At 40.1% G+C, this 19060-nt stretch overlaps 1 protein-coding gene and 1 long non-coding RNA gene across 6 annotated transcripts in view; both read right to left on the minus strand.

The window, feature by feature from the left end:
* Positions 1 to 19060, minus strand: part of mfhas1.L (malignant fibrous histiocytoma amplified sequence 1 L homeolog) — a 58516-nt gene that overhangs the window by 34334 nt on the left and 5122 nt on the right. Inside the window, exon 2 of one of the 5 annotated variants that reach the window (XM_018253587.2) lies at positions 14895 to 14962. The exons of the other annotated variants lie outside the window; for them this stretch is intronic. Within the exon in view, the coding sequence (XP_018109076.1) occupies positions 14940 to 14962 (23 nt within the window). The 3' untranslated portion in view covers positions 14895 to 14939. The remainder of the gene's footprint in view (positions 1 to 14894; positions 14963 to 19060) is intronic. 5 annotated transcript variants of the gene reach the window in all.
* Positions 19 to 3316, minus strand: LOC121403673. Its single transcript, XR_005967439.1, has 2 exons — positions 939 to 3316; positions 19 to 64 (listed from the first exon to the last, which is right to left on the minus strand). It is a non-coding gene; the product is annotated as an uncharacterized LOC121403673 (long non-coding RNA).

Below are 19060 nucleotides of genomic sequence, written 5' to 3' on the forward strand. Positions count from 1 at the left end.
ATAGGGTAATATTGTTTAACAATGTTGCCCCCTCTTGTGTGAAAAGCAAAACAATTAACTTCACCTTATAAGTCACAACCTAATGTATTGCTCAAGAGAAGAGACAAAAAAAGCGGAGTGTATGGCGTCGCACAATCCCAAAACAACCTTGTACAGACAACTGTGTCTTCCAGCTTAATGTGATCAACTATAGACTTAATTAAATCATTGTGAATCATGTGTTTTTTTGTAACATCTCTTCTGTGATCAATAAATAAATAGTTAAATATTCGAAAGTGAAATTCTTGTCAATTCATGGTGACTACAATCTTTAAAGTGCAAGTGCTTGTGTTTGTGAACATAGAATTATGCTGGAAACTACAGCTTGGACTCAATAAGGAAACCCGATAAAAAGTAACTTTTATTTGATCACTAAAATTCATGGACTGAAAGGGAATTAATTGATAAAACCACTAAAAACAATTAAAAGAAAGGGTGGAAATAGATCAATTATCTGAGTAGAAAGGGGTAGCAGTGTAATTAATTCATTAGACTGTTCCCATATAGATCTTGCATCACCCGTATCCCTATACTGGCTGAATAGTAATCAGGGAATATATGGAGGACTAAATTAGCAACAGTGCAGTATATTAGAGAGAGGATAAGTGTTGGGTGAACGTTGTACGAGGGTTGTTCTGGGGTACCCCCAAACGGATGGTAGGAAGGTATGGTGTATTATCCTCAAGCGCGATGTCACATAGCCCTTCTGTTAGAAGGGTGGACTGATCAGCCTCTGTACAGTATGGTGTGCAAAAGATTAACTAACACTGTGTCCTCTCAGAGGCACCTAATACATTTGGCCTATTCCCTAGACACTATAATGCAACACCTTATACTGACATGGACTGCACATTGCGCACATAGGATCCGAGTCCCCACATATAACCTTATACCTTCACCTTATAAGTGTTACCCTCATTCGGTATTAACCACCACCAAAGGGTTAAAGAACTTTCCTTAGAGACTTGTTTAGGTGAGTACTCACAAACATAGAATATCAACTTGCACGTAAAGAATTGTGAAGCACTTCTCCTGGTATGAACTGTAAATCGACATGCAGCAGCAAATAGTGTAAAAATAAAATCAAGAATTAAAATGCACTCACATGGCAATGGTTTTTTTAAAAAGCATATCTATGCATCGTCCTCCTGGAAGCTCCCCCTGTGTAAAACCATCCACACAAAAAGGTCCCAAAAGATCAAAGTTGCTTGGGAAGGTGTAAAGACGGCTTTCAGCCTCCTTTCCTCGTGTGCAATGCTAGTTAGGGGCGCTGCCCCAGTACTAGAGAGAAGCAATGTAATGCTCTGGCCACTGAAAATAATGTGTGTGACAATACAATATGCAAGGTATAGCAATCATCTCTTGGAATGTTAGGAGTCGTAACTGTAAATTCAAAAGAGCTCTCCTATTCGATTATATCAAGAAACACCCCCCCCCCCCTCTGTACTAATGCTACAGGAGACTTTTTTTCTCTTTGGGTGGCACAGGCATATCATGCACCCTTTTAAACACATGCCAGAGGTGTCTCCCTCTTGGTCAGGAAAGGGGCGCCGTTTGACTTCCTAGAAGTACGCACTGACTTCTATGGCCGTTATATAGTCCTATACTGCAAGCTCAACAACCAACCACTAATCCTAGTCAATGTGTTCTGTCCTCCCCCCTTCTCAATGACAGTATTAGAAAATATTTATAAAATCCTTGCGTCCCTACCAGCAGCACCCTTATGCATCATAGGGGATTTCAATGCCACGTTGGACCCCCAGCTGGATAGGGTGGCCAAGACTAGGGGCCACAGCCCGGGTTTAAAAAAATGGATAAATTCTTCAGAAGTATTAGAGCTGTGGAGATGGAAACATCCAGATGAGCAGCAATAATCCTGCAGTACACATAGACATTGTCCTTGCTTCTGCAGATTTTGCATAGCTAGTAGACTCGGCAGAATACATGGCCTTCTTGGACAACTCCCCATTGTCTGTGGTGCTCACACCTACCCTCAGATGTGAACAGGCCTAACGGAGACTGAGCCGACTATGTCTTTCCCACCTTCAAGTTAGGGATCAGTCCCAAGAGGAATACATCAATTAATGGTCCACCAACCAGAGCACTGCATCCCCTGCTATTTTATGAGAGGCATCTAAAGCTGTGGCACGGGCATCCTTATAAGCGAAATTGCTGCAGCTCGAGCCCTAAGTAAAGAGGCAGTGGAGGTCCTTAGTGAGGGTGAAAACATATATAAGGGTGCTTGACCAGGATGACAAGGCATGGAAAATGTTAGGCGACTAGCCACTATCAGACACACACAAACCCTGATGCTGAGAATTAGGGATGCAGGGGGAACATTAGTATCCAACCCCCATGACATCATATATTGTTTTGCCAGGTTTTACGAAACCCTTTACTGCTCCAAGGTCACTTATACGGATGTACAACTGTCAGAATTCTTGGACCCCATAGACTTCCCCCACCCGATACCCGAAGAAACTGCCTACCTAGATAGCCCCATTACAGAACTGGAAATAGCAGAAGCAATGGCTGCACTCTCAATGGGCAAAACTCCTGGGGCAGATGGGTTTCCGTAAATTAAATCACAACTCTGGAGAACCAGTATCATCAGTCAAGTGATATTTTTATTTGGTAGCACTACATGTTTCGGATCTCTCTGATCCTTCCTCAGGTGCCAGTGTTCACAAAGTGCATATCCCCATACCCAACATTTAAATACAAGAAAAACCACCAACAAGATAGTCAGTTCCACAATGTGGCCAGACTTTGTTCAATCAATTAACAATTTCCAATGCAGTACTGCCCTCTAGGGGCCTACTCCAAAAGTACAAGACACTTAGGGCACTAGTTACAGTTGTATCAGTATGACAGTGTTTCAATTTTTTCGTACCTGTTACAATCATTCAGTCTATTCAATGTTGCCACTGTACATTTCCTGCAAGAAATAAAGAACTTTACTACAAAAAGCATTTTAGACTTTGTGCATCATTTAAACCATGTGGTTCCAATGTATTTAATATGTCAATCCATTTCGCCTCACATTGTAATAGCAGTTTCTTTCGATCTCCGCCTCTCATTGGTAATTTTACATCTTCAAGTATAAGCCATCTAAGGCTTGCACATGTATGTTTATGGTTAAAGCAATGTTTTCCCACAGGTGTATAAGTTTTTATCTCATTAAGATTAAAGTTAGTAACGGATCTTTTATGCTCATTTATCCTTATTCGCACTTTTCTCGAAGTTTGCCCCACATACATTTTCCCACAGGGACATTTTAAGCCGTATACTACATAGTCCGTATTGCATGTATAGTATTGTTTGATAGGAATTTTGTTGCCCTTTAGTGGGTGAGTTACAAAGTCTCCTTTGATAATTGAGTTGCAGCAGCTGCAATTTAAGCATGGAAACGTTCCCATTTTTGGTGTACTTAGGAATCTCGTCTCGTTTTGCCTCTTATATATGTCAGATCTCACCAGTTTTCCTGCAAGATTTGGGCCTCTTTTGTATGAGAACAAAGGTGGTTCCCTACAATATTTCCCAAGTACTGTGTCCTTTTGTAATAGGGACCAGTGGTGGTTAACTAGTTTCTGTATGGTTTTACTGTTAGGTCCAAATTTGGATACAAAAGGTATTTGCTCTTTTTTTTGGTTTTTTATTGTTTTATTTAGCAGGGTGTCCCTATTCATCTGTAGAACCTCATCCCTTGTTTTTATTAGCAGTTCTCTTTGGTAACCCCTTGCTACAAATTTTTCAAGTAGGTTATTGGCACTATCTAAGTACTTCTGGTCGGTAGAGGCAATTCGTCTTACCCTTAGAAATTGGCCTTTAGGAATGCCCTTTATGGTGCTCGGTGTATGGTAACTGTTACTGTGAAGCATGTTATTACGCTCAGTTGGTTTGTTGTATAAGTCTGTCTCAAGTGTTTCACCATTCTTTATTACATTTACATCTAGAAAGTGTACTTTCTCACTACTATATTCCATAGTGAATTTTATGGTTGGATGCTGTGTATTAATACTTTGCAAAAATTCATTCAGCATCGTTTCACTGGAGTCCCATAACAGAAAAATATCATCCACAAAACGTAAATAGCATTTTATATGGGATTTAAATTTACTTTGTCCAAGTATTATATTTTGCTCAATGAAATGCATGAATATATTGGCATAACTAGGAGCTAGGTTACTTCCCATAGCTGTCCCTTGTGTTTGAATATAGAAGGTTTTATCAAATCTAAAATAATTTTTCTTTAGTACTATAGAAAGTAACTCCAGTAGAAAATATATGAGGTTATGCGGGTTTTTAGTGGCCAACAATGCTTCTTCAATATAGTGTATACCTTCTATGTGCGGGATGGAGGTATATAGGGATTGTACGTCAATACTGCACAAAATCCAATCTTTTCCCACTTTTGTAAAGTTTTTTAGTCTGCATAAGAAATCAGTTGTATCCCTTAAACATTCCGGTATATTTGTTACAATTTCTTGAAGAAAAGCATCGACAAATTGGGACAATGGTTGTAGGATGGAACCCATACCAGATACAATGGGTCTACCTGGGGGATTTATCATACTTTTATGTATTTTTGGTAGTAGGTATAGGACTGGTACCCGAGGGTGTGGGGTCATAAGAAACTCCTTGTTATTTTTAGTGATGATCCCAGAATCAAATGCACTGGATATTACATCATCTATTTGTTTTTTTATAACCCATGTAGGATCAGATTGTAACATTTTATAATGGTCTGTGTTGTTAAGTTGCCTCAATGCCTCATTAATGTAGTCACTTCTATTTAGAATTACAATGCCCCCTCCTTTATCCGCTTTTTTGACTATGATATTAGCATTGTTTTCTAAATTACGTAAAGCTTTTCGTTCAATTGTCGTTATGTTGTTATATTTTTTATCAGTTTCGGGGTTCCAAATTTTCCCAACCTCATGCAATATTACACCCTCAAATAGTGCCAGGGCCTCATTATTTACATCAGGGACAAAGTCAGTTTTAGGTTTAAACTTAGCCATGCAATCACCAGTTTTAGTTAGCTTTGTATCTTTACAGTTGTCAAAATGAATCTTTAATTTCAGCCTCCTTATAAACTTGAAAAAATCTGTTTTCCATTCAAACAGGTTAGTTTTATATGTGGGTATAAATCCCAAACCTTTATTAATTACATCCCTCTCTTCCGCAGTTATGTTATAGTCTGAGAGGTTTATGATTAAGCCATCCGCATAATTGTCATTATTGGAAGCGTCCATTATCTTTAGTGTAGGTACAGTCTGTTTTACGGTCTGTAAAACTGGCGAGGAGCCTGCTTCCTCTGGGATTTCCGCTGCGTGTTGCCGTCTGCGCCTGGGACTCCTGTGGTGCCGCGATCTGTGGTACGGTCCCTGTAATCTCCTCCCCTAGTATCTCTCCCCTGCCGCTCCCGACTGGAAAAAGATAGCTGGCGTTGGGGGAACTCTTCCACGTCGCTGTATTGCATCCCTTCTGAGTCGCTGCCTCCGGAGCTCCACTGTGGTGGACCAAGATGGCGCCGGTCTCTCCAGGAGTCACGTGGTCTACGGCGTCCCGGCAGTCCAAACTCTTGTGCGCGTTGCTGCCTCGGGGACCCTTCCTTCCAGGCATAGATTCTCCCAGCGGCGTAATCGCGGGTATCCCTTTCAAATTTGCGGAGTTTTCGCCCCAGTAAGTCATTCTTATGTTTTTCTGTTAATGAATGGATATGTTCAAACGATCTTTCAAGGAGCGCTTTATCAGTGTATAGCTCCTTTAGCTTCTCTTTGATCGCTGCTATTTCTTTCTGTATTTTGACAATCTCAGGCTGCAGGTACTGAATGGTCAGCACCATTGCATCTAGGCTGGCCTTATTCCAGATTCCTTCCCATTTTTCATGGAATTCAGTATCTGTTAGGAAATGTAGAAGTTGTAGTCCACTTCTTAAGCCTCTTGGGATACGTTTCACTTTTACATATTCGATTAATGTGGAGCTATGTAAGGATAATGTAGTTTCTTTTCTTGACAGGTTCAATAGTTGATTATTCAGCTCAGTGTTGCTTTGTGCCATTTGGAAATTCGTTTTCGTGTCAATTTTTGCGATGATTTCATCTATATCTTTATCCGTGTAGCAAAAGGTTGTGGCTCTTTCTTGAGTTAGTCCAGCAAAAAACCTTCTATATTCAAACACAAGGGACAGCTATGGGAAGTAACCTAGCTCCTAGTTATGCCAATATATTCATGCATTACATTGAGCAAAATATAATACTTGGACAAAGTAAATTTAAATCCCATATAAAATGCTATTTACGTTTTGTGGATGATATTTTTCTGTTATGGGACTCCAGTGAAACGATGTTGAATGAATTTTTGCAAAGTATTAATACACAGCATCCAACCATAAAATTCACTATGGAATATAGTAGTGAGAAAGTACACTTTCTAGATGTAAATGTAATAAAGAATGGTGAAACACTTGAGACAGACTTATACAACAAACCAACTGAGCGTAATAACATGCTTCACAGTAACAGTTACCATACACCGAGCACCATAAAGGGCATTCCTAAAGGCCAATTTCTAAGGGTAAGACGAATTGCCTCTACCGACCAGAAGTACTTAGATAGTGCCAATAACCTACTTGAAAAATTTGTAGCAAGGGGTTACCAAAGAGAACTGCTAATAAAAACAAGGGATGAGGTTCTACAGATGAATAGGGACACCCTGCTAAATAAAACAATAAAAAACCAAAAAAAAGAGCAAATACCTTTTGTATCCAAATTTGGACCTAACAGTAAAACCATACAGAAACTAGTTAACCACCACTGGTCCCTATTACAAAAGGACAAAGTACTTGGGAAATATTGTAGGGAACCACCTTTGTTCTCATACAAAAGAGGCCCAAATCTTGCAGGAAAACTGGTGAGATCTGACATATATAAGAGGCAAAACGAGACGAGATTCCTAAGTACACCAAAAATGGGAACGTTTCCATGCTTAAATTGCAGCTGCTGCAACTCAATTATCAAAGGAGACTTTGTAACTCACCCACTAAAGGGCAACAAAATTCCTATCAAACAATACTATACATGCAATACGGACTATGTAGTATACGGCTTAAAATGTCCCTGTGGGAAAATGTATGTGGGGCAAACTTCGAGAAAAGTGCGAATAAGGATAAATGAGCATAAAAGATCCGTTACTAACTTTAATCTTAATGAGATAAAAACTCATACACCTGTGGGAAAACATTGCTTTAACCATAAACATACAAGTGCAAGCCTTAGATGGCTTATACTTGAAGATGTAAAATTACCAATGAGAGGCGGAGATCGAAAGAAACTGCTATTACAATGTGAGGCGAAATGGATTGACATATTAAATACATTGGAACCACATGGTTTAAATGATGCACAAAGTCTAAAATGCTTTTTGTAGTAAAGTTCTTTATTTCTTGCAGGAAATGTACAGTGGCAACATTGAATAGACTGAATGATTGTAACAGGTACGAAAAAATTGAAACACTGTCATACTGATACAACTGTAACTAGTGCCCTAAGTGTCTTGTACTTTTGGAGTAGGCCCCTAGAGGGCAGTACTGCATTGGAAATTGTTAATTGATTGAACAAAGTCTGGCCACATTGTGGAACTGACTATCTTGTTGGTGGTTTTTCTTGTATTTAAATGTTGGGTATGGGGATATGCACTTTGTGAACACTGGCACCTGAGGAAGGATCAGAGAGATCCGAAACATGTAGTGCTACCAAATAAAAATATCACTTGACTGATGATACTGGTTCTCCAGAGTTGTGATTTAATTTATGAAGACAAGGAGAAGTGGCGGCTTCCATACTCTGTTGGAAGAACCTAACATTGAAAGGACAAAAAGAGGGCCATTTACCTACACCTGATCCAATTATTTTGCAGATGGGTTTCCGGTGGCTTGGTATAACATAAAAGGCAATCTTCTCCACCACCTCCACGAAACATTCATCAGTGCAATTGAAACAGGCTTCCTCCCCCCCCCCCATCATTCCACGCAGCAATTATAGTCCTGATACACAAAGATCTCTTCCATTATCCACCCCAATCAGTCAGGGTTTATGGAAGCGAAATCAACCTTAACCAATCTAAGGAAGTGTACACACACACACAAAGCCAGCATGACAACACTGGTTCTAGGATCATGGTCTCCTTAGACTAAGCCAAAGTGTTTGATTCAGTAGAGTGGCCATATCTGTGGGAAACTCTCAGCTGCTTTGGCCACCAGTTCATTAGCTGGATCCAGCTACTATATCAACAGCCTACCGCCCCGATCTCTCCCCTCATTTCCATTGACATGAGGTACCAAGCAAGACTGTTCCCTGTTGCCGCTACTATTTGCCATTGCTATCGAACCGTTGGCCCTATATATCAGACAGACCCCCCACCATACGGGGATTTAAATTTGGCGATTTGGAGGACAAACTTGCGCTGATAGACGACACCTTGCTATTCCTGGCAGATCACCAGGATTCTGTACCAGCAGCCCTTGAAGCGCTTCAGCACAAAACTGGCCAAAACTCTGGAACGTATTCAGGGCTTACCATAAACAAAGACAAGTCTACTTGCCACTAGACCCTGCACCACACCAGCCAACAAGTACACAACGGATAAAATGGGACACCAAATACCTCTGAATATTAATTTTAGCAGACCTAACGACCTACATCGAAGACAATATTGAGCCCATCATAGGCCAGTTTCGAACTACAACTGCAGTTTGGTCCAACCTACCATTTACACTCTGTGGAGAGTGTAAATTTGTTTAAAATGATATACTTGCCAGAATTTATACAAACTCCACAATTACCCATTGTGGGTCTCAAGGTCAGTATTTTGAAGGATAAACTCCATCCTCATCCCCTTCCTATGGGCCAACAAAGTACCTCTACTCTCGTGGAATCTGCTCACAGCCCCCATAACAGAAGGAGGACTCGCCCTTCCACATCTCTACTATTGTTTTTGGCTAGCAGATACAGATACAGGCTCAACCCTCCTAGCCCTCCGGCTGGGATCCTGGGAAGCCCTTACTTGCCTTACAGGAAGCTAGCCGACTATGTCTCCTGCCCAGCAACAATTACAACTCCATACGGAGCATGGGTAGCCGCTTGTAAAATCTCTGGTCGCTCTCCTCCAGTCCTCTCCCCCCTACTTGCCACTCTGGAAAAACTACCATCTGCAACACCTCATGGGGCTCCAGGACTTCCACTACTGGTCACTAATAGGGATTAAGCTACTAGGAGACCTTTTGGTGGAAAATACCTTTCCCACTTTCACGCAGTTGAGAACCAAAGTTGGAACCCATCCTATATAATTTTACAGATACCTACCACTACGCCATGCCTAACAGGCCCAATTTTGCTCCCTCAAATTAAAGTACATCACCCCTCCGGCACAATCCTTCTCAACCCTCAAACTAAAAAGCTCACATGTCGTCTCTATCAGGCCCTGACTGGCTCAACCCCCTGCCATTTGCCAGAGCAAAAACTAAATTGCTACAGCTACTTCTGACTCTCAACAATTGGGAGGAAGCAACTGCCACTCTATACAGTGACCTGATATCTATTAGGGACAACATGATCCAATTCAAGTTCCTCCACCAGATTTATATCACACCAGTGAAACTGCTAAAGATGGTTGGTCAACCAGAGGGCCAAGTGTCCCAGGTGCCAAGATCTGAATGCCTCCTACTTCCATTTGGCATGGGAATGCCCCCCAATACAAAGATATTGGAGGGACATAACTCGATATCTGGAGAACAGCTTAGACTTTCCAAACTTACACACACCTGAAATATGTCTATTAGGACTGGTAGAAAATCATTTTCCACTAAATAAAACCAGGTCACTGGCCAGAGTCCTACTAATAATGCAAAAAAATAATTGTTATTAACTGGATGGGAAGCACGGTACCTACAACAGCCCAGTGGGTTAAGTTAGTTAACAAACTAACAAACTACTCCCTGCCATTAGACTTGCCTACGAAGGCTGGAGCTGCCCAGCTAAGTTTGAAAAGATATGGTCATCCTGGTTAGACATTCACCCAACAGATAACAACAACCATCAGTAAACAACTACTGATCCCTAGCACCCGGAGAGATACAATAAGCTAGGAACCCTCACTAACTCAATAACTAATTCAGATACCTGGCTTTTTAAAGTACTAAACTGAAGAGTCTTCTTAAATCTTGAGAAAGGGAACTCTACTAGAAAATAATAGAAGTAAGGGGATGTTTGTCTTTTGATAACACAAACTTCACAAACTTGGCAAGCTTAGAGGAGATTTTCAATACATTTTATAAAAACTGCTCACTTTTAGAAAATCCCAAACATAACTGCAGCATTTCTATCCTACTACTTTAAGCTAAGCTTTAGTTTGTTAGTTTATGGTCATATAATTCCTCAGGCATTTCTAATTTTAGATTACAGTATGTGGTACAGGGCGTGGCTACCATCTCAACATGAGAGGACACAATTTAGAGCAGCTCCTCCAGTCAGAAATAATTTTTCCTGGGAGGGTGCTAAAATCGCAAATCCCACTTTGTTCCCTTGGACTACCCTAGCACTCCAAAATGAACACAAGCAAGTCTCAGAAAAAGGCTACAGAAACAGCTGTGTGCATACAAAGATTTGCCTGCATGTAGAGGCCTACCAAAGATGGCTCCAATTAACCTGCAATTCACAGGTAGTTTGTATTGTTATCCAGTACAACAGATACATATAATGAATGTTTATATGCAAGTTTGAAGTTTGGTTATAGAACAAAGAGCTAGGGCCACATAATTAGAGTTTACAGAAGAGAATATAACTGAAATTTGAACTAAAGGCAATAATGGACAGTTCATGTAACATTTCAACCCAGTATTACTACTCAGCACATATATTTGTCTGTGGACACCAAAAACCCAATTTTGTAAAATTTTGTAGAAACAGGTCTTCTGACTTGAACTACTCACTTGAACCAGTGTTGTTAGCGGAGTACCAAAGGGCTCTGTACTAGGTTCCTTGATTTTCAACTTGTTTATTAATGACCTGGAGATGGGCATTGAAAGTACTGTTTCTATTTTTGCAGATAATACTAAATTGTGCAGAACTATAAGTTCCATGAGGGATGCTGCCACTTTGCAGAGTGATTTGTCTAAGTTGGGAAACTGGGCAGCAAACTAGAAAATGAGGTTCAATGTTGATAAATGCAAGGTTCTGCACTAAATGGCAGTGTGTGTTGGGAGTTTCCTTATGAGAAGGATCTTGAGTTTTTTGTAGATAACAAGTTGTCTAATTGTGGGCAGTGTCATTCTGTGGCTACTAAAGCAAATACATTCTGTCTTGCATAAAAAAGGGCATTAATGCAAGGGATGAAAACATAATTATGCCTCTTTAGGGTAGGGCACACTGGGCGATTCGGGGAGATTTAGTCGCCTGGTGACTAATCGGCTCGTCTTTGCGGCGACCAATCTCCCCGAACGACTTCCCTCTGTCTTGCGCCTGCTGCTTTGGGCGACTTCGGAATACGAAGCGCCGCGTGTGCCATGCCGCAGGCGACTTTTCATTATAGCCGGCGCAAGAAAGGGCGTTCTGGGAGATTGGTCGACAGGCGACTAAATCTCTCCGAATCGCCCAGTGTGCCCCTACCCTTAAAGGTCCCTGGTAAGGCCTCATCTGAAATATGCAGTGCAGTTTTGGACTCCAGTCCTTAAGAGGGATATAAATGAGCTGGATAGAGTGCAGAGACGTGCAACTAAACTGGTTAGAGGGATGGAAGACTTAAATTATGAGGGTAGACTGTCAATGTTGGGGTTGTTTTCTCTGGAAAAAAGGCGCTTGCAAGGGGACATGATTACACTGTACAAGTACATTAGAGGACATTATAGACAAAGAGCAGGGGACCTTTTTACCCATAAAGAGGATCACCGTACCAGAAGCCACCCCTTCAGACTAGATGAAAAGAACTTTAATTTGAAGCAACATGGTGGTTCTTCACAGTGAGGTCAGTGAGGTTGTGGAATGCACTGCTGGGTGATGTTGTGATGGCTGATTCTGTTAATGCCTTTAAGAGTGGCTTGGATGATTTCTTAGACAGACATAATATCAAAGGCTATTGTGATACTAAATTCTATAGTTAGTATAGATATGGGTATATATAATTGATGTGAGGGTATGAAGGGGTGTGTGTATGTATGGATGCTGGGTTTTCATTTAGAGGGGTTGAACTTGATGGACTTTGTCTTTTTTCAAGCCGATTTAACTATGCAACTAACTGTAACTTATGAAGAGAATATACCCCCTTGCTTAGCTGGGCTTATGTAGAAAAGGTGGCTAAAACTATCTGAAGTAATGGATTCTGGGAGTTGAAGTCCTAATAATGTAATGCAATGTTAGGAAATGGTTTCCTTTTAATCTCTGGCATCAGGTATGTCTATATATATTTTTCAACGCTCACATTAAAGGTTTTATTTCCCCTTTTTTTGTTGAATACCTGTTTAACAAGGACCATGCATTGGCTTTTTCATAAGCAGGAATGATCATCAATCTCCCTGCAACTAAGTTGGCTGTAAAAACAACACAAACTACCTCAAGTGGCTCCCATCCACTTTAACCCTTTCCCTGCCAGCCGTTTTGTCCTAGAAGCAAACATCTACTGCCAAGCAGTTTTTAGATATTTTGCACTCTTTCCTGGGGCGGTCTTTAAATTTACCCAGGAAAACAATATATTGTGTTGTTCCAGGACAACCTGAACTTTCAAAATATGCAAGAATTTTGGTGTAATTCTACTTCTGTAAAAAAATATAGGCTTCTAAGTGTCCAATAAAATGAAAAAAAAATCATGTTTCACAAAGAACAATCACATATATCAGAAACATTTATTTTATGTATGAGAACACAGCCGATTTGGAAAGGTCTATGTCTCCTGAACGCGGCAATACCAAATATATATCATTTTATGGAGATTTCTCACTTGTATAGATTAAAATCTACAAGCAGTACACTACCAAATTTCAAAAGCACCGCTCCCCAAACGGCATACTTCTGATTTCAAGGCCAAACATTCCACTAACAGTAGGTTTACCTTAGAAAACTACCCATTATTAGAAAGAACAGATTCTGGTGAATCAAAAATGGGTAAATATATCGTTGTACTCCAAACTACCAAGTTGCAATTGTTTCCTAAAGTTATGTTTTATAGAAATTGGTGATTTTTTTGAAAAATGACCTCAAAGCTTCCAATCTACAGAATGATATCTCCCACACATCATTAGGTATCAATGTAAAACACCCCAAATATGAAAGCCTGGGGTACAGTTTGATGAACAGTATGTATAGGTGTACCCAAGCACGTGGCATATAGGGGCCCTAAAATGTAGACACCTCATTTGAGCTATCAGTTCTGTAATTCCAGATACTGCAAAATCAACACATTTACATAGTTTGGGGAGGGGCAAAGTTAGGAAAAAGTACGTTCACCCCAGAAAACCATACATTTTCGGTAAGTACCCATTCCCCCGAATCCAAATTGGGTATGCAAGTCTTTTTACTCCAAAGCACTAAGCCACAAACCCTTCCTAAATTTGACAATTTTGGTGCCATTTTCTAAAATCACCTCAAAACTTCCAACCTGCAACATTGTATTTCTAACATACTATTATGTATCAATATAAATTAACCCAAATATGAAAGCCTGGGGTCCCCTGAACAGTTTGATGCCCAATATGTATAGGTGTACCCAATCACGTGACATATAGGAGCCCCAAAAGGAAGCCCCCTATATGGTCTGTCATTCCAGATACTGCAAAATCAACACATTTATATAGTTTTGGGGGGGGGCAAAAGTAGAAAAAAGTAGGTTCACTCCAGAAAACCATATATTTTCGTAAAGTACACATTCCCAAAAATCTAAATTGGCTATGCATGTCTTTGTACTGCAAAGTACCAAGCCGCAAACCATTGCTAAATTTGGTGATTTTGCTGACATTCCCAAAAATCACCTCAAAATTTCCACCCTGCAGCATCGCATTTCCCACATACGTTTGGGTATCAATATAAATCACACCAAATATGAAAGCTTAGGGTCCTCTGAACAGTTTGATACACAATATGTATAGGTGTACCCAAGCACGTGGCCTATAGGGGCCCCAAAAGGTAGACCCCCATATGGTCTGTCATTTCAGATACTGCAAAATCAACACATTTACATAGTTTTGGGGGGGGGGGCAAAGGTAGAAAAAAGTACATTCACCCCAGAAAACCATATATTTTCGGAAAGTACACATTCCGCTGAATCCAAATTAGGTATGCATGTCTTTCTACTCCAAAGTACCAAGTTGCAAACCATTCCTAAATTTGGTGATTTTGGTGACATTTCCAAAAATCACTTCAACATTTCTAACCTGCAGCATCGTATTACCCACATACTGGGGTCCTCTGAACAGTTTTATGCCCAATATCCAATGTATTGTAAAGTATGGGAATCACTCACGACAGCAGATTAACTGCAATTATGCTGTTTATTGTGTCACCACACGACATGTTTCGGACCTATTGGCCCTTTTTCAAGTGTGTGCAATCTGGTGTGAAATGAACATACTTATACACCACATGTGATGTTGGCCCGCCCACAAATTAACACTACCCCGGGTAGTTAACCCATAGGTCCTTAATCAAAATTTTTTTAGAAAAGTTTTTAAATGGTGAATCCATATGTCAATATACACGAGGAACTGCTCTATTATGAGCCTACCTATAGGACTTGAAAAAACAGAGTCTGCCCACGTTTATATTTTACACTTAATTCATTTTTGGGTTTAATTATTTTTATCTTACCCTTAGTTGGCTTCTATAAAGCGAATACTATGATAGTGTTTTACTCTAGATTGGGTTGTCTTCAAGATCTGTGGAGAAAAACAGGTACATTATTATCCTAAAAACGGTATGATACTCCAATGGTCATTCATGCCTATTGGGGCCATTGTATTCATTTTTCTGATCCAATATGCTTCACAAGTGGTATAGTGTCTCAATTTAATCTGTGTACCCTTGGTTGGATGGCTCACTGTGTTTCCTTTTACAATAGAGGCACAGCATATGCAATTCAAACAAGGAAACGTGCCTTTCTTAGGTTTACCCATAAAGCGATACTCCTTTTTCTCTTGACTGTCTGAGGGGCATAAAGTATCTTTAAGTGTGTGCCCTCTTGTATAACAAAACATGGGAGGTGTACGAAAGAGATGCCCATACTTTGTATCCTGTTGGAGAATTGGCCAATATTTTTTTATAGTTTTTTCTATGACCTTGCTTTGTTTTCCGTATTTTGAAACAAAGGGTATCCTATTTTGGTTTTTTGTTTTGTTTTCCGATTTCAATAATTTTTGTCGGTCTAATTGCATTACCTCTTTAATAGTGGGTATTAGTTTATTTCTCCTATATCCCCTATTGAGAAACTTTTTGGTAAGCATATTGACAGAGCCTTGAAAAGAGTCTGTGTCTGAAGATATACGTAGGGCTCTTATGTATTGACTTTTGGGGATAGCTTTTATAATATTAGGATTATGGAAGCTGTCTGATGTTAGTAGTGTGTTTCGATCTGTTTTCAAAGACTGGATCATTATTTATTTTTTTCATAATGGCTGCTGTCTCCTAATTGTCTGTATGCTTCCTCCATGTATTTGCACTTATCCATTACCACAATGGCGCCCCCTTTATCTGCTGGTTTTATTATAATTTCTTTGTTGTTTTGTAGGGCCTGTAATGCTTGTTTTTCCTTATACGTTAGATTATATTTACTTTTCCCCATCTGTGTTTTATGTGGCTGGTCCCAGATGTTTGATACCTCATTTCTAATTACATTTTCAAATGTTATTATACATGGTGCTTCCACTATTGGTACAAACGTACTAGGTTTTTTTAAAACGTGCACTTTTTTATTTGGTTCCGTATCTGGACTCTCTGCAAAATGCATTTTGAGTTTAAGGGTTCTAATGAATTTTAGAAATTCTATTTCCCAATTTTCTAATTCATTTTCATAATATGGCACAAAGCCCAGTCCCTTGTCCAGCACTGCAGTCTCATTTGCGGTTAGTCTATAAGAGGAGATATTTGATACATAGATTCTTTACCTCCACTTGTTCTGAGTCCTCTGCGGGTAGTCCTCCCTTGGGATTGGGGCTCGTGGATTCCTGTACTGGCGTCTTGTGTTTGACGCTATCTCCTGTGAGCCCTGCTGCTGAAAATGGCTCGGCGGGGGTGGAGGTGAGGAGCTCATCTCGTCACTGCTTCCTGACGTCTGGCCTCCCTGCCATCTGTAGGGGGGGATATCGTTGCCCTTGACGAGGCTTCCATCTGGGTGCAGGCAGTCCGGTTCGGGGTTTCCCCCAGAAGCGCTGCCGATCGCGTCCCTCCTCCACGCTCACTTCCTCTCATCTGCGTCCCTCCCACTGGCCAGCATGTGACTCCCGTTGTCTGACGCGTTCCTCCCGCCATGTGTACACTGTGCCGTGCAGGTAATCGTTGGCGTCTCACTCGAATTTTGCAGCCTTTTTCGCTGATATATTCTCTTTTAAACGGTTTAGAGGCGCTGAATGTTGTAGCGTTATTTAATTGGCAAAGTTTTCCCCTTTCTCTGTTTTAATCCTCTTTTGTATGGTGTCTATCTCTGCTTTTGTTTCACTTACTGTATTTGGGTAGTTAGTTGGTCGATAGTCAGCAGCATGAGATCCTGGCTGCATTTGTTACATATTGCATGCCACTGTTGTATGAAAGTGGGATCTAAGTTGCCCAAGCTGGGCTGGATATCCAACCTTAGTCCCCTGGGTATACGTTTATGTTTGATATATTGTGCTAATGTACTAGCATGTAGGGATATGCTGACCTCTTTCTTTTGCAGATTTTTAGGATAATAATGTACCTGTTTTCCTCCACAGATCTTGAAGACAACCCAATCTAGAGTAAAACACTATCATAGTATTATATATTTATAGAAGCCAACTAAGGGTAAGATAAAAATAATTAAACCCAAAAATGAATTAAGTGTAAAATATAAACGTGGGCAGACTCTGTTTTTCAAGTCCTATAGGTAGGCTCATAATAGAGCAGTTCCTCGTGTATATTGAGAAAATCTATGTACATAACTGTTTTTTTTAATTTTTACTGTATAAAAAACTATTTTTGATCTTTTTGATCTTTTTATGGTGTTTAGACACAATGTCATATGTATGGAGATGGACAAGTTTACACATGGACACTGAACCATGACATATGGATTCACCATTTAAAAACTTTTCTAAAAAAATGTTTGATTAAGGACCTAAGGGTTAACTACCCGGGGTATTGTTAATTGGTGAGCGGGCCAACATCACATGTGGTGTATAAGTATGTTCATTTCACACCAGATTGTACACACTTGAAAAAGGGCCAATAGGTCCGAAACATGTCGTGTGGTGACACAATAAACAGCATAATTGCAGTTAATCTGCTGTCGTGAGTGATTCCCATACTTTACAATACATTGGATATTTACAGGGTGCCAGAGACGGAGCATCCAGGGAACCATCACAAGAAGTAAGGCACAAACACTAATCAGTGTAAAACCCTCTGCTATAGAAGTTTTATGCCTAATATGTATAGGACCCCCACAACCATATATTTTTGGAAAGTACACATTCTGACTAATCCGAAATAGGTGATTATGTCTTTCTACTCCAAACTATCATACTGCAAAGCTAAGGGCAGCAGTTTTTATGACATTTCTCAAAATCGCCTAAAAACATTGCAAGTGGCCGCATTTATCTCACCCAATTTCTTACATACAATTGTAAAACACCATAAATAATGACGGCAAGGGTCTACTGAACAGTCTGATGCCCAATATGCATAGATATACTAAAGCAGCTGGCATGTGCAGACCCCAAAAAAAATAGTGCATATGAATTTTCTCGGCTGCCAATTTGCCTTTTGTGAATATAGACCCAGACTGCTTATTATGTGCCACAAGACCCTCTTAACAGCACAAAGACCCCACAAAACCATATATTTCTGGAAAGTACACATTCTGACGAACCCAAAATTGCTAAAAATGTGTTTGTACTCCAAATGATTAAAGAGCAAATGACGCTAAAAAAATGTAGGGAACAACAATGAAAGCATAAAAATCACAAAAATCAAATACAATTAGGTAAATAAATAAAATAACAAAATAACTGATCCAAAGGCGTAGTTAGTGGTCAGAATGCTTGATCCAATAGTCACACTGGGAAAGCAACAGTTTTTTGTGGAATAACAAGAGGGAAACTGACAAAATGAAGAACTAAAAAAAAAAAAAAGTAAAAAAGATCCTATAAGTGTGTGTTTGTGTATACATGTGTGTACAGCTCTGACAAGTGTATAACTGTGTGTATATCTGTATGTGACTCTGTAAAATACAAAAAAAGCCAGAAAATCAAAAAAAATCTACCTTTAGTTATATGTGTGCTGTGTATGTGTAAATGCATGTATGTATGTGTGATTGCATGTATGTGTGTGTGTGTGTAACTGTGTAAATAGAAGGGCACTTACCGTTTTTTGGAGAAGAAGGGATCACAAGCAGATCTGCAGACTCCAGGATCGCAGAGATCAGCAGCAGGAAATGCGTGGACGGAGCTTCACACGAGGTCGGTCCAGGAAGAAGCAGCACAGGGGGAGCAGCATACAGCAGCCAGGATCAGGTAAGAAGTCGGGTCCTGCGACAATCGCAACACAGGACCCGAGTGGCAGCCCCCTAGACTAGTTGTTTAGGGAGAACCAGGAGAACCTCTCTGCACTTCGATTTTTGCAGGAGTGCAGAGAGGCAGCCGTTTAAAGAAAGAACATAGCTCCTACGTTCTTGGTACTTGCAGCCTTTTTTTTTTTTAAATAATGTAGGAGCTACGCAAGGAAAAGGGTTAATGTTACATTTCTGAAAGCTCTGGTACATGTGCTTTTCAGCCTAAAAACATTAAGACCAGCTTTGACATTAG

The sequence above is a fragment of the Xenopus laevis genome, chromosome 1L, assembly GCF_017654675.1.
Source record: "Xenopus laevis strain J_2021 chromosome 1L, Xenopus_laevis_v10.1, whole genome shotgun sequence".
NCBI lineage: Eukaryota > Metazoa > Chordata > Amphibia > Anura > Pipidae > Xenopus > Xenopus laevis.